At 41.3% G+C, this 27,983-nt stretch overlaps 1 protein-coding gene across 2 annotated transcripts; it reads right to left on the reverse strand.

Moving 5' to 3' along the window:
* Positions 1–338: 338 nt before the first annotated feature.
* LOC135912728 (pleckstrin homology domain-containing family J member 1-like) lies at positions 339–27,836 on the reverse strand. 2 transcript variants are annotated; one of them, XM_065445251.2, is made up of 9 exons: positions 27,699–27,836; positions 24,975–25,060; positions 20,191–20,305; positions 16,009–16,094; positions 15,236–15,314; positions 11,829–11,919; positions 10,274–10,337; positions 7,216–7,312; positions 339–5,842 (listed from the first exon to the last, which is right to left on the reverse strand). In XM_065445251.2, exons 3-9 carry the CDS (start codon positions 20,282–20,284, stop codon positions 5,811–5,813), a joined length of 543 nt encoding a protein of 180 aa, XP_065301323.1. In that variant the 5' UTR covers positions 20,285–20,305; positions 24,975–25,060; positions 27,699–27,836; the 3' UTR covers positions 339–5,810. The 2 variants fall into 2 exon arrangements, with proteins under 2 accessions (XP_065301323.1, XP_070381766.1); XM_070525665.1 differs by lacking the exons at positions 24,975–25,060; positions 27,699–27,836 and having other exon boundaries at positions 20,191–20,448.
* Between the last annotated feature and the right edge of the window lie 147 nt (positions 27,837–27,983).

Genomic DNA, 27,983 nt, shown 5'->3' on the forward strand with positions numbered 1-27,983 from the left:
ATCATGTTGTTCTTCCAAAAGTTTTGGAAAGCCGGTCCTCGAGTATTGATTTTGTCCAAGAAAACGCTAGTGCAACACAATCGCGTTAAGCATAAAGTGTCATAAGGGGAGATCGCTTAGCACGGACCGCAGTCTTTCTTGCCATCACTGAGACGGACAGCAGCACCACTGGATCGCTGCCCTATCCCGTTTTGCTGCACGAGCACCATGTGCCATAGACGTACATAACTAGGAGTCATGGCAAGGGTGTAGCCATTAGGGTGCACCAGAAGAGCAGTGTCAAACGTTAGCGATTCCTTCAACTGGCTACATAAAGAACCAAAACAAGAAGAGACAACTTAGGCTTTCATGTGCATTTATTGGTCCCAATGGGGTAACATTGTTAAAAGCCAGATTTAAAACATCATACAATGATCTGGCAACATCAATCAGAACCAACTATTTCCTTCATGAATGTGCCCAGCCTCAGAAACTCCTTGCCGAGGACTGTTGAGGTGAACACATCAAGGATCTTATACACTCTACAAAACGTGTCTTCATCTGTGAGATATTTACAAAACAAACATAGCAAAAGCCCATTCAAGCTTTTGCTGACATAATATACTACTGGATCTGCTAATAATGACTTTCAATATACCTATCTACGATTGCCTAAAGCATCATTACAATACTGTATTAAAAGCCATGAGTATTCCATTTTTCGCATTGCACAGATTGATGTGACAGGCCAAGATTGTCAATAAATAAAGTAACTGAAGTACAGTGTCCGATTGCAACTTAATTTGATCTCTCCACAGTATTCATGTCCAACCACTGTCAGCTGATTTTGAAGGCTTTAGGGCCATTCAGCCCAAATAACATGGCACCTACACTAACAGCAGCTGCCTACTTCAGTTCAGAAATATCTACTAAACTCCTTGCTGCAACTTGCTTAACAACATCAGACAGTGATTAGAAGAGGCTTCTCCTTCATGTAGTTTTACATGTTTATCAAACCTATATAAAAGATCGGCACTTGTAACATTATGGCACAATGGTTACTTGCACGATACAGCAGTGAAAACCCCTGTGAACAACAGCAAGCACAATGGAACTCTCAACAAATAATATTTCATATGTACTACTAAATGTATATATTATCAACTCACTGCACTTAAAGGCCAACTGCAAACCAATTTATGAACACGTAAAAAGCATAATTTCAGTAATGCACACAGAGCAGCCGCTGTGCAAAATTTAACTTTTGAAATACATGTGGATACGGCACAAACAACTTGCAAAAATTGACAATTTTGATTCTAAAATTGGGGGAGGAGGGGGGGAGCACCATTAACTCTCGCTGAAGGACCCAGAACATTGAGAACAAGATTGAGAAGCAAGGTTAGGGGGCACCTGTGGCACGTTGAAGATCTGCGAGGCAATGCGCTGAGAACCGCGTCGCATCTGCTAACCACCAGGTGCAGGTGTAGCCTGGTTAGATTTTGACAAGGTTGCTGCAATATATAACCAACTGAGCCAAAGTGAAAATTTGGTGCAGTTGGCCTTTAAGACTACAAGCAGTGGTGGATGCAAGGTTTTGTATCAAAGACAACTTAAAGAAAAAAACTCAAAGAGCCCAGTGGTGAAAAGAAAGAGTTGAGCTGTTTGGTAAAAAAAAAATTGAGATCAGCAGTAATTTTTCAACCATTTTCTAAGCTTTCCTGATTTAATGAAGTCCTTCAGGCTTACAAAGCCGAGAAGGAAAAAAAGAAGGTTGTGCTAACATTTGCTGCAACACAATGTGCAGCTGCTGGAAATGCTTCAATGAAGAGAACACACAGTATCACATATGCTTACTGTTATAAGGTTTTTAAGCTCAAGCCAAGACAAACTATTACAAGAGTCTGCATTTACAGCTGACTGCAGCTTTTTGTTCAAAGCAGTCAGTCATGTCAAGAAAACTCCCCCCTTATTTTATTATATGGCCGGCACAACGTTTCAGCAATAACGGGGAGGTAGTGGGGGGCTGCTACCCTTGGAACACTGGACAATTATTCATCACAAGTGCTTCTATGAGGCACATGACAACAAAGGCACAAAATATATGTTCGCGCACCAATGGCATGGAGAGCATTGCGATTCTCGGCAGCAGAGACATAAAACGCAAGTTCAGTTTTATGATACAGGTACTCGAAGTGCCATTCCAGGTGGAATGTAAGGACAATACATTTGTTGGGCACACATGGACCAAACCATTCCTAATACAAGGACATACTGGACTTCCTACTCATTGGTAAGCACCGTACACACCTTAAAGGAACACTGTGGAGAAATAGTGAGTTGAATAACCTGGATTTGTATATCACATTACCAAGTACCAAACAAGTGAGCGAGACCATGATCTGAGCCATCACAAGCCACAAAATATACGAGAAAGCAAGAAAGTGGAAGCACCACTGAAGTTATGTCAACTGCCTTCGAAAGCAAGCGCAGGCTATGGCTGGTAACTTTTTGAACATTTTCCTCAGCAGAAACAATCCAAATATCAGGGTATATGTTGCGATGTCACACTAAAGTCATCGCCACCGTAGTTCTGGCACAAAATTTGAGAATGAAACTTTCTTTCCTGACACCGTTTATGTAAACAAAATGCAAATGAGGTTTTAAGAGAATCCAATTCAATAATAAAATGTATTTCTCCTTAATGTTCTTTTAAAGCAGCCTCCTGGCATGGAGCAATCATCCCTATGCAGCCTGTACCCCAACACAAGAAAATCATGCGACCGTGACTATGGCTCGGGTTGCAAGTGGAGTGCTGCAAGAGGTGTTACTTTGTTACCTAACGTGCAGGATAATATGAATGAGCTAGACTATGGATTTGCCCCCTTCCCATCTTGCCCCAATCATTCAAGCAAGCATGAATTTACCCATAGATGGGACATAACCTGTCGATAGTTTTTAAGCCTTCCTGAACTGAAGTGCAAGAAATGTATGCAGCACAAAGGGGCCATGATAGTGCAGCTACTTTGGTATTTGTTATGTTTCTGAAGCAGCAAGCTCAGCGGATGAGTATAGGGATGTTTAACATAAAAAAAAATTTGTCTATTTGTCAGCACCATCGACATGTTTCATTAGTTTCAAACCTGGCTAGCTGGGATTAGTGTTTAAAAGGCGCAATAAGTGCCCTTTAGATTGTTCGGACTATCTTGTTGTGGTTCTTTTGTCCCAAGAGCACAACTGAGACCCTAGAAAGATCAGTCATTCCAACAAAAGTTTGGCGTGCATTGGTTATAGAGGGTCGCAAGATATCGGCACCACCACTTCTGCTATGCAGACACTTGTGATGCTCTCACAAAAATTCTCGCCAATGGGGTTCTGCTTTGCAAAGGAGAACAGTAGAAGCAGCAGACTTGATATACAGGTGTCCCACATAACTTGAACCAAGAACTTAAATATGAAAGGCACGTCGGAAGTGAATTGAACCGATTGCATACTATAATTATATAGTCTTATTATTATATACTATATAGGCATTAATAGTCGCAGGCTTTCATTGCAACCCGGAAAACAGGACTACGTGAGACGTATAATAAAGGAAACAACTCGATTGGTGGTTTCTGAAGGTGCGCTACAAATCTGCGTATCGTACTTCGGGTCCTCTGCTAATAATGTAAAAGTTGGGCAATTAATTAATTAGCGAGTTATGGGAAAAGCAAAAAATTGTCTGAGTTACTATACGCTATTGTAAATAGCATGCATTAGGCTCAATTCGCTTCCAACACACCTTTTATTTTTAAATTCTTGGCTCAAGTTATGTAGGACACCATGTATAACTGGCTGCTTTCTATACCATTACAGCGACACCTGGTTAATTCGACCCTCATTAATTTGGAAAATCGGATGATTCGGACTCGTCCTCTAGTACGCCTGCCGGGACTGCCGGATTATTTAAAGTAATGAAACTCATTAATTCTAACGTATTAACATTAACGAACTTAATTCAGACAACTCTTGGAGCTCAGCAAGCGCGGAGCAATGCAAATGAGTGACGCAAAAGAGCAAGAACAGCGTTAGCGTTCACGAAAATGAAGCGGCGGAATTCGCATCACCAGTCATAAGAGGAAATCAAATGTCAATGATAGTGACACCAGAATGCGTTGTGCTTATTTGAGCTTTTAAAGCCTTTCTTCTTGCATGTACAGCTGCACTTAGCACCACATTGGTCGCGTGCCTTCACGACTGCATCATTGCCATACATGATCCCGTCGATAGCGGCACGGTGGTTGCGGCAAACAGTAGTTTTGTTTTTACTCGGCGCGAAGCTGTTCAGGATGAGGAGCACCGTCTACATCGCGATGGGCGTTTACCTGGCAACAGTCGCGAAAAAAATAATCGGGATGTGCGCATGGTAGTGAAAAGAGTCTCAGATGAAGGCCGTGACCACGCTGTGAAGAAAGTCGCGAGGTTTTCGCTACTGCGAGCACTAATCAGTCACGAGATGAGAATTGCAGTTTCCACACTGCTTTTGTGCAAAATATAAACAGGATTTGCTGATTCGTTCAATAAACAAAGGCATGTTGATGCAGTAGGCGTTTACTTGTTTTCTTGATACCTTCAATAATTCGACATTCGGTGAATTTTGACATTTTTCTCAGTCTGGTGAAATCCGAACTAACAAGGTCTTACTGTACAACTTGCTCAAAAAAAAAAGAAAGAAAAAACGAAGAAGAGAACCAGTAAAAATAAACTGCTTTTATCTAAAAGCCCAGATATACAACTACAGACAGGCTAGAACAATGGGGGCTCCACTCAACCTGAGCAATTGTCATTTTATTCTTCTTATGCCATAACCAATAGGATAAGTATCATCAGCTGTCTACTAAAATGCTGCTTTTTCCCTCTTTTACATTAATATGACTAAGGTGACTATTTAGGCATGTTGGTGGGACATGAATGCAGCTTTTTGCGCACAAGACGAGGCCGAGAAAGAGACACATGAGTGCAGTGTCTAAGCCTCTTCTTCGTCCTTGTCTTGTGTGCAAAAAGCTGCATTATTATGACAGTGATAAATGCTTTTTTTCTTGTACACAAACCAGCTGTGCTTCACGGATAAGAGATAATGTGGAAACTCCTGTTGTAACTATGATAATGAACTGATGCTGATGATTAAAATAAAGGTGTTGAATAAACATGTCTTACAGTGTTCAATGAACAGACTGCTGTGTTTAGCAAAGGTTATCTATACTATATTTGTTTCGCTGCATTGAATTGATGAAAGAAGGCGAAAAAAAAAACACAAATAACATGCATCAACCAGACCACATCATCACCTTGTGCACAAGGCGGGCTCCATGGCACGTGATAAATTGATAAGGTGTTCTGTTCATCATATCACCCGTCTTCTATGAAATCTCCTTTCACGAACAGTTCAAAAATTTTAAAAGTAGCGGTGCTATTAAAGATAAAGTATAATCAAGTGGTATTAATATACAGCACCTGGAAACATTCAATGCTCTAATCACATGCAAACAACTTTCAGTATCACCGAGTAAACTCTCGCAAGAGCACCCCCCAGACTCGGTCGGATAAGGACCAGTTGAGCGACGTGCAGGCACAAGTGGTGGAACATCTAGATACACACATACACATTTAAAATGCAATGTACAACATCAGAAGTCATAAACAGGGCATGACTTCACCCAAGAAGGGCTGAAACGATTGGTGAAGCAGGATTAGTGATACTCCACTTGGCGTGTGTGACTCATGCAGCGCTGGGAATGAAGATGATGGCAATGAGAGACCACAACGTACTGTGACCTAGTGGCATGATATCAGTGCCATATTGTGGTTCTCTTTTTCCCATCTGAAATAGGAAACAACTTTTTATCAGTTATCAGTCCCACATAACTTTTCATTCCAGAAAATAAAAATCTTATTAAAGAAACCTGCAAGACCAATATCCTTCAGGACAAATAGGCTTATAAACATGTGTCATATTGAATCATACTAAATGAAACAAAACAATGTGATTATAAATGACTGTAAATATACATGTTTATCAAGGGAAGCAGGGTTATGATGCTTATGTTCATTATTTTGTAAGACCTGCACTTATCTTGCAGTTAGCTGCACAATACCAACAATCACATTCATAGCATTTTAACTACCACAATTAAGGACCACAGTAAAAAAATATGCACATGGCTTTCAAATGTAGCTTGCGTACCAACTTCATGGCATTATAATAGGTTCAAGCGATAGCTGCAGCTAAAGAACTCTAATCACTATACTGGCTCTAACAGTCATTTCAGCACACATAATCATGTTGGGGCCCACAAAAGACAAGTTGAAGCATAGAAGAGGCCTTGATAATTGCATAAGCAACTCCAAGATTGTCGCTGCCAGGATAGCCACGATATGCCATGCAGCATATAGTTTTACGGTCATAATGATGAGGGGGGAGAGGCATTTAACTCATGGAGCAGAAAAACATGCGCATCAAAACCTTCGAATTTCAAATCTTAAAATTATACTGGAGTGCAGGGTGTAATGCAGCTTTGTTATGAGCTATTACTCAGTCGTTCATGTGAGAGCACACCTTACAACTATTCAGAAGCTCTCCATGTCATTACACCAGCGCACAGCTGAACACTGCAACACTGAACATTGCTATAGTAAAGATAGACAAATATTAGTATGTCATCATATAGTAACTAATTAGGGCAACAAAAACTTCACCCACTGCAGCATCTATTATTACACATCTGCAAGCTCACAATGACTGTGTCACAGCAATTTTTCCACAGTGCACAGAAACATGGTTTGTACAATGTGTATTTTTGGTTGAACGTGCCATGGATACATTAATTAGTACATGGTGGCTCACTGAAACAATGACAAATCAGCTATTATGATGCATCACAACTTAAGGTCAACCTAGTTTATTTCTAACTCCATTTTTTTTTTACTATGAGAACGCTTTTAAAAAGGACATACGTTTCACAAACCAAAAACAACAAACTAATAAAAATATCAGACCGATTATTGCAGCCAAAACTAAGACAGAGCAATGCATAAGAAGACAAGCACACATTTTAAGACAACTCTTTATCAAATGGCAAAGCAAGAAGAAAACAAGCGCAATGCAATACCAGCATGCAGACCCCAATCGTAGCTGCAGCTTGCAAGGCATCAGATGAAGATGCTACTAAGTTTGAAGGAATGCAAGCAACTTGCCTGCAGTGCTGCTGTTGCTTTCAGGTGCCTTCTGAATGGCCTGTACGCTCCCCGGAGCATTGCCATTTCGCCGACTAATGAAGTCTGCCAGAGGGTCCTGGCAACAAAAGGCATGGCCATTGTGTTATTATAAACAAGTGAGTAACGCAAACAAGCACTTAAGAAGTTGCAAGGCCCAAATTATTAACGCATCCAAGATTGCCAAGATAGGGGTCTACAATTTCGAAGTTTCGGTGATCATTGCACCTGTCACTGAGAAAAGCATGGTTATGATTATGATACTGTACCTATGAGTAAGGTAAACAATTAAATTCTGGCTACAATTCCAGAGTTCTTTGTGCATCTAAGATTGCCATGTAAAGGGATACTTATGATTTCTGTGCTTCTAGTCACACCCGTCACTTTGTCACACCTGTCACTGGTCCATCTCAGATCACTGACACGTCATTCACCATTTCAACCTCGAGCCACGGTGGTGAGGCAATACCTGAGGGACATTCTTCAGAAGATACGCTTTGAGAAGGTTCATTAAGAGCTGAACTACGAGCGTTCAATGTCGCAAAGCTTCATTATGTGCACTTTACGTCCCCCTCCATTTAGTGCTTAATACCGACCCAGCACACATCTATGCCTACCACTTTGGGGAGGTGACAGTAGGTGTAAGAACCAGGAATTATGGTAGTTTTCTGTTTTTGTTGCACAGCTGGTGCGCACAAAGACCTTCAAAAACTTTAAAAATAACACCTTTTGAACGGGTACAAATTCCAAATAGACTTGGGCAGTCAATACCAGAGTTGCGGAGTGGGGCCTTCCATTCCATTCCCACACAATTCGGGAAGTGGAAGTCCTCGTCAATCCCACTGCTTTTAACTCCTCGAAGTGGCGAGAGTTCCCACTCCCGGAGTGACCGAGCTGAACCATTTCATTCCTCCAATTTTAGTAAATTTAACACTTTCTCTCTATCTTTTTTTTTTCACTACTTGCGCCTGCATGCCTCATAATAAAACCATGCTTTTGAAGTCGCAAAAATGTTACAAATAATTCACATGCAATTATTTTCTCATAAGCAACATGTTTGTGGCATGTTATCTCTGAAGTCCATTGAGACCCGCCCAGACATTCACGACCATGGCTAGGTGCTGCCATCTTGCCAAATAGCTCATACATAAAGAAAAAGAGAGAGAGAGAGAGAGAAAACTGAATTACATGCCCAATGGCGGGGTCGAACCTCTGTTCTTCGACACAGCAGCCAGATGCTGCAACCATTAGGAAATAACCACACATACACTTCTATATTGCCAGCGTCAACTAGCTCTTTGAGATGATTTCCACATGTGTCCCATTAAGTAGCACAGGTGCATGAGAAAATGTGCACACTTGCCAGTTTTCTTTACACAAATGATGCAGTTCTGAAATGGGCAAATTTATAGCAATCGCTTCGCGTAAGCTTTGCTTCGCAAAGGATCCAAGATGCGCTTTGGATCGGCATAAATTCTTTAAAAAGAATCCCTTTGTGAATTTCGCTTTCTGCAAAAGTCTCTCTGCCTATGTGCTGTGAAAACCATCATCAGCCCTCCAAAGAAGCATTGCACGATCACTCGGATGGTAGAGCACATGCCTGGCCAATGCAGTACCCATACATGTGGAAACTAATTTCAGAACCACATACACAAGATGTGTACTCAAGAGAATGATAAGTGTAATAGGACTAGACAAAGAAACATGTAGAACATTATTACATAAATTTCATTGTCTTGCTTGTCAAATAGCATCAACAAACACGTTAGTTGCAAGGGTTAGAAGCCATAAATATGTGATGCGATTCCTAAATATGTTCAGTTCTTGCAACCAAAATATCTCTAAAACATATAAATTTGTGGCGACAGCCTGAGGTGCAGTCCACTATTCAAAGCTCCTGCCTCCTTACATCCAAAGAAGCGATGAGCCAAAGTAAGGGTTTACTCTTTAGGCTCCTTCAAACCTATATTTCAAAAATGGTCTGATAATCAAGGCCTTCATAGGTGAAATTATGCCTCAACATGGTTATGTGGTTTTTTTTTTTTTCAATTTAGGTATAAGCCAGGCATGACACTCATTTCTGACACCACGGTGCACCAATTCTTCAAACACCTATAGTCCGAAGCTGCCAGCTTTTGACCACTGAAGTTAGCTTCCCTATAGCTGCACACATCTTAAGCAGTTCATGGCCACATCGCACGCTGCAACACAAACAAGGCTTGCATTCTAAATAACATTCCCCATTTCCAGAAAGCTGTTCTCCAACCAAAACAAGTTTACGTAGAGCAAAGGAGCAAATAATCTTCCAGCATTATGTATTCCATGCATCTAGCTACATTATTCCATCACTTTGAACACAAGCATAAAAGCAAAACACAATGATATGTCTTGCAGGCTGATCTTAGCACCTATGGGCATATTAACGGGCACAATTTTGATCAGGACACCTCTTTGAGCTCTTCTTATTACGCTTTCTGGATACTGGACAGTGTGCCAAAAAAATTATGCCCGTTCGAAATCACCGTAGACTTGTGTAGGATGAAACTGTTTGCGACATTGTTTTTGGCCTCCATCTTCCTGTCGCAGGTCAAGTGCACTTGCTAAACAGAAACACTTTTCTTGGCATCTAGAAGTTGCTGTCTTTTAATACATTTTATTCTTGTAACACAGAAAGGTTTCCATGTCTTCAGAAATGTAGAATGTGCAGAATACAGTGTTGTTTACAATTACCGTGGCAGAGGTAGTCACCTAAAGGCAACATTGAAAGCACTGGTAGGCGAAATACAATATATTGGCAAAGTCTAGTTCAGTCTAAATGGCAAATTTATCAGTGTGGTTGCTTCTCCCAAAGTCAACATCTATGCGCCCGTTCCATTCCAACTCCATTTCGGGTGTCTATGCCCTAGTCACCACTCCACAACTCTGGTCAATACAAGTGCCCAATGACCATTCACCACACCGCGCGGGGCGGCACCACTTTAGGTTAGATGTACTTTCTTCCAGAGGCCTCTCGTGTGAGAGATCAGACTCTTCAACTCACCCGTCCTGTGAGTTCCAAGATCTTCTGCTGCATGTAGAGCAGGCGACCCCTCTGGTATTCGTAGCTAGAAAGCAAGCATTCACAAATGAAGATGGGGCGGTGATATGAAAATAAGATTTTGTGTCTCTAAAATAATTAGCGAGAGGTATTTACAATAGCAATTCGGCAGACACCCATCACAATTTCACAATTATTTTGCCAAATGCCTAAGGACACTGAGGGAAAATATGTCACAGTGCCTAAATGGGCCCTAAAAAGACTTGTGGCACATTCGGCTGTTCTAGAGCACTGCCAGAAAATTTAGGTCGTGTAAAATGACACTGAAGTTAGATTACACAGACAAAATCCTTTAATGGTGTTATTAAGGTTTCGTTAACATAGGAGCATGCTTATTAACAGAGTAACTGGCTGTTATCGTGACAAGACACGTGAAGCTTCACAAGAGTGCTTGCAAACCAGTCAAATGTTCCATTAAATAACATGCCACTAAGAAGCAACTGACCATGCGAGTGACAGGTGCTTGTAGTTCAGACTTTTTTGGTGCACCCGGAGGCAAACATTTGCGATCCGACTGACTGCCTTTGCTGTTCACAATATCGACATGGAGGTTGCCACCTTCCCGATTGTAGCAAGATCTTTTGCTTTCATTAATAGATCTTATGGTTTCAAACAGCAATATGGTGTCCACGGCAAGGAAAAAAACACTACAACTGGCCCGATGCCAACAGAATTGCCGAGTTTCCAGTATGCGCAGGCCTTCATTGGCGACATTCATGGGGATTTGACAAGAGCTATTGCCAAGCTGCAGGCATCAGAGTTAACAGTCAGGCTTGTGCATAGGAACGCAGCACAGAAGATTTACGTGCTATATGTACAGACACTCCTCCTGCTGAAATGACACGTGCACTGAACATGGCTGGCTGAGAATCATGACTATGTCACCCTCAACCTGTGGCCTCACAGTTTTCAAGATCTAGACCTGCTAGACTAGTACATGTAAAGGACTTCACTAGGAAGGAGCCTAAGCAATAGGCATACAACAGGAAAGGCTCGCTGAAACCTGCCAATGTGCTTGAATGGCCAACGTCAAAAAGGACTAACTGATCTGAGCGCGCCCAAAACCATCCAGAGTGAGTTACTGAGGATGAAAGTAGTTCAATTCAGCAACATAAGAAAACAGCAGTGATGAAAACCTTGAATGCACTCATATATAATTTTGTCTCTGATCTCATACCCTTGGTACATCTGTTTTCCTATTACTCTCGTTTCAATTGTCCAAACCTTTCCTGCATCTCCCGCAACGTACACATCACTCCACAGCTTATGTAACTCATTTGTGTCAATTAAATGCATCTGTAACTGGTGCACCACAGGCATGCTGCTGCAATGGAGTTATGGAGATTACACATGCAGCCCTTGCTCAGATGTCACTAGGAAGGGGTTTTCAATGCACACGAGAGCAACATAACTCCACAGCATACATAAGTTAAGAGGCATCAAATGATGTCCGTTGATTCTTTCCAATGTCATACAAACGCAAAGCAATGAGGCTCACCCAGCCTGCTGCAGGCAGCTCACCCACTCATCACAGTGCTTCTGTGTTGTGCACGTGAACAGATGCTTTCGGTCCGCATCATCTAAGAATGCTAAAAATGAATGCAGAAAGCAATTACAAACAAAGACAACCACAACCTCTACAGATTAAGATATTACTAGAGTATCTGTGCACTAATATAGAGCGTCCAACACATCACAAGTCTGCCGATTGCCTCTTCGCCATGAGATCCAGTCAACTGCGTGCGAGAAAGACGCCACCCATTGTAGCTTGCAAGCAGAGACTCTTAGTCAAGTAGACATATCGGTAATAAAGTTTGGTTCGACAAAGTTCAATAACGTTCAACACCACATGCCAGCTGTGATATTTGGTGCACCGCAGATTTCTTTAAATATGAATGTAAAAGGGAACATCATGCAAATCGGTTACACTTCCCGCATACGCACTGATCATGTGGAAAACAAGAAGGTCCCCTGAGCCCTTCACCTTGTCAAAAAATTCATCTTAGCAGAGTCCCATTTCAAGGCAGGCCGTACTGTACCGTACTTTAAGGACGTCGAAGTTATTTGCAACTCTGTTGAAGGCAAACTGTCATATCATCAGCCACACAGACATTAAACTGTGGTGCATCACCCCTCTTCAAAGTTCGGCAGATTAAGTGGACACTCGCTCGTACTCACTCACCAATGTTTTCGCAGGCTCCAACACTCCCAGTCTTGTGTGTGCTTGCATTCCCTGTCAACCTCTCTATTACCTGTATTCACGCCAAATCACACTCACCAACATTCACTGGCGTCCACAGCCACTTCCATTCATTCACACTTGTGGCAGCTACTCGCACTTGCGTCCGATCCCACTCACTGACATTCACTCAGGTTCAGACTAACTTGCATTTGGAATCACAGACTCGCTCCTGTTTACACTCACGTCCTCTCAAACTCACCGGCGCTCACTCCCATTCATACTCATGTCAGCTCACTCGTAACTCACTAATACTCTATGGCGCGATTGTTTTTAAGTTTTCTGGAATTTTTTAATATCCCTCGTTGCAAATAGAGTACTAGTTCTAATTCTAGAGCTGGATTATTCAAAGTGGTGGAGATCACTAGCATGAGAAATAGACACACATATTTAACTAATTAGCAAATATGTACCAATTAACTTGATTACTTTATGGCACATATTGCAATTTACGAATTGTAGCCAGCGAGTTTACAAGATGTACCCATTAGAAATTATTCTATAGGATGACACCTGTTTCGAGATCTTATTTCCCAAAGTTTGAGAAGAAATACATGGGCATTCCAGTTACTTTTGTGCTTCAATGCATAAAATAGGGTGTTATTAAAAAGCTAAGAAACAGTGCATTTTTACAGCAAGTTTGATGGTGTATATCTCCAAACTGGTGTCATTCTGGAAATCTATTTCAGAATGACACATGAATGACACAGAATGAATGAAAGTCATTCTGGAAAGCTCACCAGTTACAATTCGTAAATTGCAATATGTGTAATTAAGTAATGAATTAATGTGTTAATTAGTAAAAGTTTTAATTAGTTGAATATGAACTTCAATTTCTCACGCAAGCAATGTTGTAGTTTCAGATATAGAGCAGGCTCGGTGCAAAATTTTACGTTTGAGACACAAGTGGGTAAATCACGAAAAACCAGCAAAAGTAGACAATGCATGCACAATTTGCAACTCAAATTTCAAGAAAAATTCAGAGGTTCCAAGGACACTGAAGGCAAAATTCAAGGAGCATTAAGCTGGTCTTAATTATGTACTCTGACACACGAATTTTCAAGTTTCTTGCTTTAGCTGCAGTTCTCTCAAAATAAAAACATCGGCCTCATTTTTCTAGTTTGCATACTTGTTTAACTGAGTGCCTACATTTTGTTAAAGGCAGATGGGAGTTGAAAATAGAATTTTTTTTTTTCAGAAGTTGTTATTTTTTTTTATTGTTTTGAAATCTTTGAACATGCTGCTTCCTTGTCTAGAAAACTCAAAGTGAAGCATACTATTTCTCTGCTTTTTCAGTTCATCATTTTCTATGGATACATTTCAGTTTATTTTCTACAAATACATGTACCTAAAACTTCCAATTGGAGCTTTTTTCTTCTGCATTTTTTAGCAATTGTCAAAGTTTGTGTACACGTTTTTTTTACGATTCTACATGACTTATTCCACAAAATTCGGTACCCTTCTTTAAGATGTGCAGAATGCCAATATCTGTCAGTAATTGCAATATTCTTGTGATATAATTAGTAAACTTGGGCCTACTTCTCAGAAGCATAGAAAAAAGAAGCATTACAACTTTGAAAACTTTTTTCTAATATTTATGACTTCTACAACAAAATCCCAGTTAGCTTTTGGCATTCTGTCATAATTAAAAAGTAGATTAAGCTGTTTTCTTATGTTCCTTATGAAAAAGTAATATTTAAAAAATCTGCAAAAAATCCCCTCATTTTTCTTCTTTTTGGCAACACTGAAGAAAAACTTTCGATGCTACAGAAAATCTAATTACTGTAATGGAATAGGAAGAAAAAGAACCTTACAAGCACACAATATTTCGTTGCATTATGACACTTATTAAAAAACAGGGTGAAAAACAGTAACGAAAAGAAGTATGTTGAGCCAGGAGCAACAGTGTGATCATGTTTAACATGATAGCAAACAACTTGCAAAATTGCTGTTGCACCAAAAGGAATCGCACAATTTAGTGCCATTGTTCCCTACAGTAAAATTGCCTGCGCAGCTTTTACTCCTTGCATATGCGCAGAACATACAGTTCCTGTGGTTGTGGTAGCATGACTGCACCTTCTTTTTACGAGCGATTAACTGCAAATGCTGCAGTCTGTGCACAAATACTAAGAAAGCATTATGTGGGCAACATTACACAGGCATTTTAAGCTCTACGCCTTTAAACCATGCTGGCATTCATGCTGCGCCGAAGTGCTGGTTTTGAAGCCATCAAAACTTTCTCCCAAGGTCAGCAGTAAAGAATAATAATAATAATAATATTTGGGGTTTTACGTGCCAAAACCACTTTCTGGTTATGAGGCACGCCGTAATGGAGGACTCTGGAAATTTTGACCACCTACGGGTCTTTAACATGTACCTAAATCTAAGCACACGGGTCTTTTCGCATTTCGCCCCCATCGATATGCGGCTGCCGTGGCCAGGATTCGATCTCGCGACCTCGTGCTCAGCAGCCCAACACCGTAGCCACTGAGCAACCACGGCGGGTAGCAGTAAAGAAGGTTTTTAAGAAAGCATACAAGACTTCATTTTTTTTTGCGCTCTGTGAATATTGTGACCTTCGGTGTATTCGGCATGCGTCTGCCCTAACTGACATACACACCATTTCAAACTGCAACACAAAAGAATTAATCTGTGGACAAACGCACCTATGGAAAATGCAAACGCATAGTCGACGCTTGGCTCGTGCTGAACCTTGCAGCATTCGATGACAAATAGGCCCACAGGCTGGAAAAGGAAAATCAGAACCTGAGCCACACACAGCACTCCTAGCCAATTCCTCAGTGAAAGACATGTTAAATTCCAAAAATTTGCTCTACCTCTGAGCATAGGTCTATGTCAAAAAAGTTCACCTGCAAAGTTTTACCGATATGATCACGATAGTGTAGCATGTCTCACAAATTTATCAGCCACAGTTTTATCGTATATAGTACAAACAAAAGGTTACTTTCTTTCAATGAACATTATGCTTTGATTAGTATTGTAACAGCTCGCTCAACCAATAATGTTAATAAACGAAACTTTGCAGGTAGGGTTTGTCCACAAGCAAGGTTGCTACGAAGTCTATACCGACGACACATGCTGCAAATGTGTACTTACACACATCAAAAGTCAATGTTCCCATGTCCTGCCATTTCCCAACATCCACTTAGTCACACATGATATGCGCAAACATGAGAGAACTGCCACTCCAAAAAGAGGTGCAATGCTTTAGGACGATTTTGGTCGGCAATTTCACGCACACACACACACACACGAAAGAGAGAGAGAGAGATTGTGGAAACACATTTCACAGGCATTTCATATAGGCAAAGCAAGTTCCAGATGCTCAGACATCCAAAGCTTTTTGAATATCAAATGAAAAACAAGTACATGCTGATGATACCCAATATAGAAAAAAAGAAAATAACAGCCCACTTACCTCTTTCTCAAACACTCCCCCATATTCGTTCAAGCGAAAGTAGAACAGTAGATTTCCTTTTAACTTGAACCATCTTTCCTTGAACACTGCAGAAAGAACAAATGTGGCAAGTCACCAATGGAGTATGTGACGGTTCATTACAAAAAGCTGCTCAAAGAGAATTTATAGAAAATGTTGGCTGGTGCAGTTCACCATCCAAAAGCAAAGTGGAGGCGAAGAGACCCACTATAGTAGAGGCTTCTGGATTATTATGACCACATGGAGTTCTTATGTCACATAATAAATGGAAGCTTTCTTCTTTTTTTTTTCATTCTGCCCCCATTGAAATATGGATACAGTGGGCTGGAATCAAGCCTGCGACCTAAAACCTACTGAACCAAAATCTTCTTATGCAAGAACAATCTGCCTCGAAGTACTCCCTCTCTAATTCACACTTCATTTTTTTTTTGTCTAGATAACAAGGAAACATTTGATCTGATAAAGCTTAAAGGGGTACAGACATTAAATTTCTGCATCAAAACAAAGGAATGTCTGCTAATTACAGAGAATAACATAAACCTCTAGAACACTCTAGAATTTATTTTCAAGTATTTTCTGCCAAGCAAATTTATTCCTTAAAAGCAGGAACCCAGCACGATGTCATAGGCTATCAATAGTTCCTTTCAATGTCAATACCAATATTAATAATGAACACCTTTTTCAGGAAGCATAGCAACAGAAAGTGGACCTGGAAAAGCCCTAATGGTGAAACAAGAAATGAAACTGACTTCATACTTTCTACTGATCCCAGCATAGTGCAGGATGTAGAAGTGATAGGTAAAGTAAAGTGATCATAGGTTAGTGAGGGCTAGGATTCACCTCAATTTGAAGAGAGAAAGAGCAAAATTGGTCGAGAAGAGACAGGTCAACCTAGAGGCAGTAAAGGTAAAAGCAGACAAATTCAGGCTGGCACTTGCAAGCAAATATGCAGCCTTAGAACAGAGAGATGATGATAGCATAGAGATAATAAATGAAATCGTAACTAGGTTGACTTCAGAGGCAGCAATTGAAGTGGGAGGCAAGGCACCAAGGCAACCAGTAGGCAAGCTCTCCCAAGTAACAAAGGACCTAATAAAGAAACGACAGAAAATGAAAGTGTCCAATTCAAGAGATAGGATAAAATTCGCGAAACTGTCAAAACTGATCAACAAGGCAAAAATACGGGATATTCGAAACTATAACGTGAGAAAGACTGAAGAAGTCATAAAAAATGAACGCAGCCTTAAATCAGTGAGAAAGAAACTTTGCATAGGACAAAGCAAGATGTATGCACTAAAAGATATGCAGGGTAATATCATCAGCAATCTCAAAGATATAGTAAAAGCAGCGGAAGAATTCTATACTAACCTGTACAGTACCCAGAGGAGTCAGGATACCTCAATTAGAAACAGTAATGAACTGGATACAGAAACTCCTATAACTAGCGATGAGACCAGAAGGGCTTTGCAACACATGAAACGAGGAAGAGCGGCAGGAGAAGATGGAATAACAGTCGATTTAATCAAAGATGGACGAGACATAATGCTTGGAAAACTGGCGGCTCTTTAACGAAGTGTCTATCGACTGCAAGGGTCCTAGAAAGTTGGAAGAATGCAAACATTATACTAATCCACAAGAAGGGAGACGTTAAAGAATTAAAAAATTATAGGCCCATTAGCTTACTCTTAGTATTATATAAAATATTTACCAAAATAATCTCCAATAGAATAAGGGCAACACGGGACTTTAGTCAACCAAGGGAACAGGCTGGTTTCAGGAAGGGATACTCTACAATGGATCACATCCATGTCATCAATCAGGTAATCTAGAAATCTGCAGAGTACAATCAGCCTCTCTATATGGCTTTCATAGATTACGAAAAGGCATTTGATTCAGTAGAGATACCAGCAGTCATAGAGGCATTTAATCAAGGAGTACAGAACGCTTACGTAAATACCTTGGAAAATATCTACAGAGGTTCTACAGCTACCTTAATCCTGCACAAGAAAAGCAGGAAGATACCTATAAAGAGAGGGGTCCGACAGGGAGACACAATCTCTCCAATGCTATTCACTGCGTGCTTGGAAGAAGTATTCAAGCTATTAAACTGGGAAGGCTTAGGAGTAAAGATTGACGGCGAATATCTCAACAACCTTCGGTTTGCCGATGACATTCTATTCAGCAACAATGCAGACGAGTTACAACAAATGATTGAGGACCTTAACAGAGAGAGCGTAAGAGTGGGATTGAAGATTAATATGCAGAAGAGAAAGATAACGATAAATAGCCGGGCAAAGGAACAAGAGTTCAGGATCGCCAGTAGGCCTCTAGAGTCTGAAGGAGTATGTTTATCTAGGTCAATTATTCACAGGGAACCCTGATCATGAGAAGGAAATTCACAGAAGAATAAAAATCAGTTGGATCGCATACGGCAGATATTGCCAGCTCCTGACTGGAAGTTTACCATTATTATTGAAAAGGAAGGTGTACAATCAGTGCATTTTGCCAGTGCTGACATATGGGGCAGAGACTGGGAGACTGACAAAGAAGCCTGAGAACAAGTTAAGGATCACGCAAAGAGCAATGGAACGAAGATTACTAGGCATAACGTTAAGAGACAGAAAGAGATCGGTTTGGATCAGAGAGCAAACGGGCATAGATGATATTCTAATTGACGTCAAGAGAAAAAAATGGAGCTGGGCAGGTCATGTAATGTGCAGGTTAGATAACCGTTGGACCATAAGGGTTACAGAATGGGTACCAAGAGAAGGGAAACGTAATCAAGGACGACAGAAGACTAGGTGATGCGATGAAATTAGGAAATTCGTGGGCACTAGTTGGAATCGGTTGGCGCAGGACAGGGGTAATTGGAGATCGCAGGGAGAGGCCTTCGTCTTGCATTGGACATAGAAGAGGCTGATGATGATGATGAGTTCATTTATCATTGATTTCAGAATGTCATTGAGCCAGCATGCTCCACGCTACCCACTTAGTGTACCTGCATCTTTCCGTATCCAGTGTACATCATGGCAAATAATTTTGTGTGGTGCATACAATCCCCTTATCTGTCTTCGCCCTTCATGTAGTTATAAAGGGCACAAAGCTCCAAAGTTAAATACCACACTGTAAAAATGCAACAATTTTGCACATTCACAGGTTCTGCGATGTCCTATCATAAATAATTGTATGGAAAGCATGTTAAAGGAGAAGTAATTTAAATTCTTTTATTACACTCAGGACTGTGCAGCACTAATAACCGCATCAACACACCATAGAGCTTACTACAACATTTGTAGGAAACTCTATGCATTAGACAACATACCAAAGCTTTGTGCATGAACAAGACTAAAGCGTTAAACAGGCGTTCGCCAAAGCCTTGGCTGGGTCTTGAAAACACGTTATAGGCCTGAATATGCATCAGTGAATCGTGCCGAATAAAAAAAGATAAGGCAGCCGGCGCTACAGTGATAGTAACGGACACAATTCGTGTCGAGGTCGGACTGCACCGACTTGCCAGCTTTCGAACAGCAAATGCAACCGACCGCGGTTGAAATTGACGCTTCGCAAGCGCCGTCTGCACGTACCGCCTTGAAAGCAACCATTCAGAGCTCTCGCGTTTCAAAAGCAACAAAAGGCCGCACGCAGCGATCCGTCAAACAGTTTCGCCACAGCTTCCGCCGTCAACTCCGTGACGCTCCACTAAACGTCAGTGACATGACACAGGGCTAGAAAAGACGGGGTGAATTCTAATGACATTCCATGACGCATTCTCGCGAAGTAAAAAATAAACAAAATAAAACTGCTACGAGCTAATTTCACAAACTGTCTGTTCATGAAATGAAACTGTCACGACTGTTGAGGGGAGTTGCGGCTTGGAAGCAATTTAACAAGAACCCAAGGACACTAACAGTCATTAGAGAAACATGCAGGCTCTGTACTGGCTACCAACCTGTTCAGTTCGTTAAAATGAGTTCAAAAAGACTTATTTTGATAATGACAGTACAAGCAAACGACTGTACAGCCTGTTATCAGCTGTTGCAACCTCAGCAACTTGAGGAGGAATATGGTGCTACGGGGGAACTTCCAAGGAAATGCGTCCTTAAATTCAGTTGACACCGCGTCAAAAACACCGACAAAGCAAAACGAAACGACGAACTGGCGCACCTTCTCTGAAAGACAGGTTCCGGTGGTTCAGACGCCCTTCCTTGTCAGCAGCTCCCGCGGCAAGCGTTGCCATCTCTTTCTCGTTGAACCGCATGGTCGCTTCAAGTCTCACGGTCTGCACCGAACGGTCAACACGAACGCTGCTCACTAAAGGACGGGGCAGGACGCTGTTGCATAACGAAGTGCGTACTTCGCTTGCACTGCTCTCATCGCTGACTGCTGCGAATCGCCATATTTGACTAGCGCGTAATCGATGATGATAGCGGCAAGCGAACCCACAAGTGAACAAGTCGCTTAAACTTCAAAGCTATCAGGTCTACAAACAAAATTGAACCGAGAGCGCACAGTACGGAAACTTACAACTTACGATAGCGTTAGCATTTTCTTTAGTCACATCAAAGGGGCTGGCCCAGGCTGGCTAGTCGCCAACAAAACTACGTAAATGAGAGCTGCGAAGCGACGGCTTGACATCCTAAAGCGCGTCTACTTAATTTTTGTTTCGAGTGTCACACGGCGCACTTTCAATCGCGATTGGTTTCTTAGCGCAAGCTGCGCGAGGGAGACAATTGCGGTTGTTAATTTCGATCCAACTCGGGCTTGATCGCCATCGAAAGGGGCCGTGTGACACCGGTATTATGAAACCTACTTTTGTGAGACCATTGGCGACACAGGTATCGCTCGCTTTCAAACGTGCCCGGAACCATTTTGTAACATATAGATCTACGAATTAGCACGATTGCTATGCAGAGAACTTTAAACGGCAAAGAACGCATAGAAGCGACAATATTACTAATCTGGTATTTATTCACGACTTAGTAGTCCAAGATTCTGTGCAAAGGAGTTTTGACAAAACATTAACCTAATTTGACAAGCATTAAATTTCCCGCAAAGCTCTTTACACTACGATTATCACTAGTCATCTTTTTAAAACTAATTCAGTGTTCGAACTGTTGATAATTAATTTAAACAAAGTCTCAAGTACTTTCAGTATTATGCATCGGCCAATACAGTAGTAAGCGAATCTTAAAGCAAGGAAACTGAAAAATGCAGTGCCGTAACTGTCTCTCATTGTGACAACTTCACAGCACTGCGCAAGAGAATGGTAGGGGGTAATAAAGGAGGACGGAGGCCCCCCCCAGTTGAGCGGCAAGGCCGCTTTCCCAAAGAAGGGTGCCAATACACTGTACGGCAGCACAACGCACTGGTCCCCGATTTAATATATGTTCACATTGCAATAGATGCCCTTTTCTAGGAGTGTGCGAAAAATAATTTTTGAGACCAAATCGAATACAGTCAAACCTCATTATAACAAAGTTGCATCGGCCATGAAAGTACCTTTATTACAAGACAATAAGACATTTCGGCTGCAAACCGAAGATGCATGTTTACACACACATCTACAACACAGGCACAGCTTGTAATCGCAGCTGCTTGTTCACACTTTCGGGCTATGTAGGCAAGTCTTGGAAACGCGCTCTAGAATTCCGACATAGTTGTGCTTGTCTTTTAACCTATTAGAATGTGTGCGTGAACAGGCATGAACCAAACCATGCACTGCTAATGCGTATTCTGACACGCAAGCGTCGACGTGGAGATGGAGACTGACAGGCGGAGCTCACACCTACACCACCAAGCTAACCATCCATAATGGGAATCGCACGAACAAGACTATGATGGAGAGAAAGGACACAGGACTCCGTTGTCTTGTTTGCGCTGTTCCCATTATGAATGTATACCAACTCACCCAACTTTCCACTTTTATAAAGCTCACTATATATTGCACGTTCGCACAGTACTTTCAGCAAAACATTTAAAATTAGTTTTCTAACAGACAGACACGCAAACACATGCCGCAAAACACTGGGCAGAATGCATCATCTGCGGCAAATGATAATGAAAACATTTTTTAGCCCGGAAGCATGCAGCTAGCTAGTAGATGTCTACCTTCCAGCTTGATCTAGCTAAGGCAACAGCAGGTAGCTGTCTTTTGTAACATGTAATCTAGACCTAGACCTCTACAAGCCAGCTGGCAGCTCAGCTAATACTCCCTCTACTTACAGCTAGTAGCCGCCACCTTGGGAACTACTGCTGTAGCTGCGGTGTAGACATTCAATGTTCAGGCTTGTTCCAGCTTGGCAGGTGCCATAGTTGGCTCTACTTACCATGTTTAGAATCCTGGAAGGTTGAATTCTTATTTTACATGTCTTTTTACATGTTTTTACATTTATTTTGCACCACAAAAGCGCAAGAAACGCAACAAGCACTGTGAAATTTTCACTGTGACTGTGATCAGTGTCTTTCTTGTGCCAAGTTAACTTAATAACAAGCCCTTATTTCATCCCACTGTATTATTGCAAAAATATCAAACTAATAATCATTTAAAGTATTAAATACAGCGTAACAAAACACTTTTTGTACTGAAATATCCCAACGTTCACAAAATGTATTTGTGCTCCATGTATTATTCTCCCACTCCTTGTAAACTGCAAGACAACAGTTTTCGCCTAAGCTCATGCAAGTATGTGCATTTCTAGTGATCAAATGGGATCAGCACTAACCAACTTTAATGTGTACCAAAGTTGGTAATGAAACATTATTGGAGGCTTTCATACAAATTATGACATCTGCGCTACGCATGTGCAGCAGAACAAGCGACTTTACATTGCGCCCCTTTATTTTTAAGAATTTAAGATACATACTGAACAAGTGTAGCAGTTCAGCCTAAGCACACACTAAGTGTACGTAAAGCATTGCAGTTCACTCATTTTGTTCAGCCATTCTCAATGTTCCAGTACCATGCCTATAAAAAGTTTTACACATCGAGTCAGAAAGGACCATTGTCTTGGGATACTAGTGAATCAGTATTGGCATACTATACTATGCATGGCGGCTATAGCAGTGCACTTAATAAGCAAGTGTGCCTGACATAGTGCAACAAATGTACAATTCTATTTCCCTTTTTCCACAGACCATGAGTAGGTTCTACTGCATGCGCATCTTATGAGCCAGTAGATGCGCACTATAATGAAAATGCATGGATCCATATGCAAAAACAACATATACCATTTCCATGACCAAATACAGCCTATACCACCATCACTTCAGGTAAACTGCACTTTACACTGTAGCGTATAGTACTAATGGCACCAGAACTGAGTGGAAGTGTGTGAAGAGTACATGTTAAGCAAGATAAAACAGCATGCAGCAAGGTTGTTTCCTGTCTCTACACACACACACACAACCTTGCATAATTTCTCATAGATGCTTAAGGGAGCAGTAAAAGATGCAGTTTATTTCATAAATACAAATGCGATTCAGTATGGCGGAAGAGCACAGGTTTCCTTAGCAAATGCAACTTCTTTACAGAGGATTTAGTCCACATATATACGAATGGCTCTTCCACTGAGACCAGCTCCACCGGCGCAATGGTTATACCATCCCGATCAATAAGCGTCCGATACAAGATTTCTCACATGACAACATCGACCGGTTCGGAACTTGTTGCCCTCCGAGGTGCCATTGATTATATTAACCAACCGTCTAATTGGTGGGCAATAATCTGCGACTCAAAGGTGGCCTTACAATGTCTCGTCAGCTCTTCAACACGGGTCCTGCGAACAACTCGCGTTGGAGATATGAGAAATGCACCATCACATGATCGCAAAAAGACACAATGTCGTGTTTCAGTGGCTGCCAGACCATTGCGGTAGCTCCGGCAACGACCTCGCCGACGAAGCTGCTAGGAAAGCAGACGAAGAAGCAACCCTTGTTTCTGTACTTTTATCACGGACTGACGAAGCACAACACTTAAGCAAGCTAGCGCACCGTATGACATTGGAGAAGCGGTACACATCTGAATTCACCCGACATCGATTGCATTCCCTGGACCGATCTATGCAGCTGCGGCTGTTACCTGGGCATCCGAAAAAAGAGGAAACAATGCTGTTCCGCTTACACTTGGGCGTCGCATTCACCAATGCATATATGTGTTTGATTGGAATGGCTGATAGTGCCAAGTGCAATGCCTGCGGTGTTGAGGAGAGTATAGAACATCTACTGTGCCACTGCACATCTTTTGAATACGAAAGGCATGACCTCTACACAGCTCTAAATCAGTTACATAGAAAACCGTTCACCTTGAACAAGATCTTGGGACCATGGCCTCGCATATCACAGCTACAAAAAAGCCACAAAAACGCTGCTGCGATATTTGAAAGCTACTGGATTGAGTCAATGTCTGTGATCCAGACTGAGTGACCGATCAATATCCCCAGTGGACTTTTAATTGTTCCCTCCTCTTTTCTATTTCCCCAGTGTAGGGTAGCCAACCAGGCTCAGTCCTGGTTGACCTCCCTGCCTTTATCATTTGCTCTCTCTCTATCTTTCACAGAGAATTTAGAAATCGTAATTATCTATGCACCAAAAATTTTAAAGATGCCTTGTTAAAATGGTAATTCGAATGTTTTTAAAATGGGTACAGGGATCACTTAGATTTTTTGTTTTTTTTAGAGCATCACTAAATGCAATACACTATTTCCCAATAAAGCAAACAGTGAAGAGAAAGAATAGGCTAAGACTTGGGACGGAATTGTAAGCTTGAAAGGCAGAAAAGAGGCAATTTCAAAGCCCTCTTGAATATATCGCTCCAGTAACCAAAGTTCTAGAAGACTTATTTGACCTAAATCATGGCTGCAAAAATTATACCTTTGCCATACCACACAACTGATTTGTGATGCTTTCAAAAGTTACCACTTGGAATGAGAACTGAACTGTGGCTAGCCTACCACAAAAAGGTTGTTGTGGGCCCTGGAGTCATGTTTTGATTAAGAGGGTCGCCATTCCTGCTGTCTGCAAAGGCTTGATTTCCACCCTGGAATACAGTAAAACCTTGCTATAACAAAGTTGAAGGGGGAGCGAGAACTACTTTCCTAAATCAATTACTACTTGTTTATTCAATCACTGCATGTACTGTAATACAATTCCCTTAGATGAGTTCAAGGGAAATTGTCCTTATTTCATTATAACCATTATTTCATTATATCCTGTTCCATTATAACGAGGCTTGGCTGTACTTTGTTGCAATCTTCTACAGACAACTAGGATTCCCATGCAGAAAGCTAGCTGATGAGATCACAGCTGCGGAACTACCTTCGGGCTACCTCACGGAAAGATCCTGCTGCTTACAGAGGGATTGGCGGGCTCAATGGTTTCAAGTACTCTGCAGGAGCTAAAACAAGACATCAACAGTCTAAAACAAACAATGCATCAATATTATTACTCTCTCTTAAAATCAATTCATTCACCTACGCGAAATTCATTAGAACAGTATTGACACAAAAACACTGTGCACCACTTTTGTGCTTTCTATAGGTAGTTGCCGACCCCACAATTATGACATGGAGCCTGAATTCCTTGAGCAGCACAAATAATTATTACATCACATTTTATACAACTAGATTAAAATGTACTCCAAGTGCCACACCATTTCATACATGAGGCAGGGGACTATATATTCACACCACCAGTGAATTCGTGCAGTGTTACAAACACCTCAAGCACAAGATAGTTGGCTCATTGCAGTAGCTGACAGTGATAAAATGACCTTGTCACTAAAAGCTGTCAAATTGACCCTTCCCATTGCACACTTCTTTTTTAAACACAGAAGAACTCTCCCCCCCCCTCCCCCCGTTATTCTATCGAGTGTTGAATGAACTTATTTCTGAAGCAGGGTCATAGTGTGTGTTTGTACGTCAGCTGTGTCTGGTACCATGAGACCACCACATCAAGTACTGGTGACGTGAATAGACTTCTGTTTGGCATCCCAAGTCACACTACATTTCGTGCATGTTCTACATTTCGTGCATGTTACAACACAGCAAGAATTGTACGTAATCAAGGTTATAAAATGCATCACATTTTTCTTTGAGGCACAAATGATGCTCAAGCATCAGTGTTGTCAGCCAGTCTGCCGCTCTTTCGACTGAGTGTGACAACATATTAGCTCACGCTGGGTCATTCCTAGCCGCCTCTGAAATCCAGAAAACATTGATCAGCTGATGCAGGTAACACAAACTACTTAATTTATAACAGCAAAATAATGGCACATTGGCTGTTAACGGCCTTAAGCTGCACTGGCTTATGTAAAGGAAACAGTTTAAATGTGGTCGCTCATTATACAACACACAAAATGGGCCTTGTTTCTTGTCTCTAGTTTATTGTCACTGCTTTCTCCCTGCAGCCAAATTAGCCGTACATTTCTTCAAACTCACATTTCATGATAGCTATGAATGGTTCATCCAAGGTTTTCTTTTTGCATTGAGAAAGGTAGAATGTCGTATGAACAGTGATAGCTTACACAGCATTTCGAATGCAACCTCTGAGTGAAGACTCAGAGGTCGCATTTGTTAGGTCCCAAAAGTGTGTACTTTGCCATTGTATATGTTCATTACGTTAAATAAACTTTCAAACTATCAAGACAGGTTGTTAAAAAAAAATAGAGAAGAAAGATACCCATGCTCGGAAGACTACACTACTATGTGACAACACTGCAAGCGACACAGCTGTCTTGACAGTCACATGGGATAGCTCAGCGCAGAAACCATTCGGTAAAAACACAATAAAGGCCAACTGATGGTTAAGGTATCTTAGGTAAAGAAATTTAAAAAAAATTACTCATTCAACCAAAATAATACAAACGGTAATTTAAAGCTCAGCATAATTTGCAGACAAGCTTTTTACATTTCACACAGGAACACTGAAACGAGTAATTCAGTATACTAAATTGCTTAACCTTGAAATTGCAAGTTTCATTTAACTAATGTGTGAAGACATATTTTTAGATTCAAAATGGCATGCAGTACTGCCCCCCCCCCTCCGTCATGAACGACATAAAAAGTTCAATTTTCATGAAATTTTTGATTTTTACTCGCTTGTGGCTTCCCTTGAGACGGCATCATAAAACTTCTGCTCTACTGCCATCATTGTACAAAAGAGGCCTCAGCTACAGGTGGCCGGCCGTTACCTTCGGTGACTGCACTAGTATGCTGCCTACTGCATTGCCTTCAAGCCTAATAGTGGTGTGGACACACTTCAATGGGGGGCCATTAGCATTTTTTCCCGCTCAATTCGGAAGGTCAACGAACGGTGTTGAGGCGACTTTCATGCGATATTTTTGTGATTTCGCTTACTTTTTCGTCTGTAAGTCGCAGCCTGCGAGTGTTATTTACGTGACCATGTTATATATAATACAGGGCATGCATAACCGCACATCGAGTCTGTAACAGGCTCCCGTCGTAGCTTCAAAGTCAGTACCATGTTCCAGTTAAATTTCCAGTACCATTCCAGTACCATGTTCTAGTTAAAAAAAAAGAAAGAAATGCTACGAAGAAGCTTAACAAAATTGGCGATATGAAACGTGACAATCCGAAACAAAACGTTAATGTCGTTCAAATCGTGCAGCACGATTCCCAGCAAAGCAGGAACCCTTCAATCATATCAAAATCACTTACCTAACCGAAATCACGCGGTCTTGTTGCCATTGCTGCAAACACGACCCTAAGTTCTGCAATAAACAACTCGTATCACCTAGAACAAGTGCCCGCTCCGATGCCTAAAGTTTCAAAATCGGCAAGAAAAGAGCGCGAAGAGAGACCGATGCCTGTGGCGCCACCTTCACTGCTAGCACTGCGCTTGGCTAAAGCATTCCAATCTTGTCGCGCTTACACACTTTCATTTTAAAACAACTTTAATGCACAGCTGTGTTTTCGAACAGAATACATTTTACTTTTTACTCG

Source organism: Dermacentor albipictus, chromosome 9 (assembly GCF_038994185.2).
Source record: "Dermacentor albipictus isolate Rhodes 1998 colony chromosome 9, USDA_Dalb.pri_finalv2, whole genome shotgun sequence".
NCBI lineage: Eukaryota > Metazoa > Arthropoda > Arachnida > Ixodida > Ixodidae > Dermacentor > Dermacentor albipictus.

What these genes read in the sequence shown, in the direction of transcription:
- LOC135912728 (XM_065445251.2), bottom strand. Translation starts at nt 20,284, where the DNA reads ATGCGGTTCAACGAGAAAGAGATGGCAACGCTTGCCGCGGGAGCTGCT. An exon ending in GGGGAGTGTTTGAGAAAGAG is followed by an intron (nt 15,315 to 16,008) that starts GTAAGTGGGCTG and finishes TTCCTTTTCCAG; the next exon opens with CCTGTGGGCCTATTTGTCAT. An exon ending in AAGCAACAGCAGCACTGCAG is followed by an intron (nt 5,843 to 7,215) that starts GCAAGTTGCTTG and finishes TTCCTATTTCAG; the next exon opens with ATGGGAAAAAGAGAACCACA.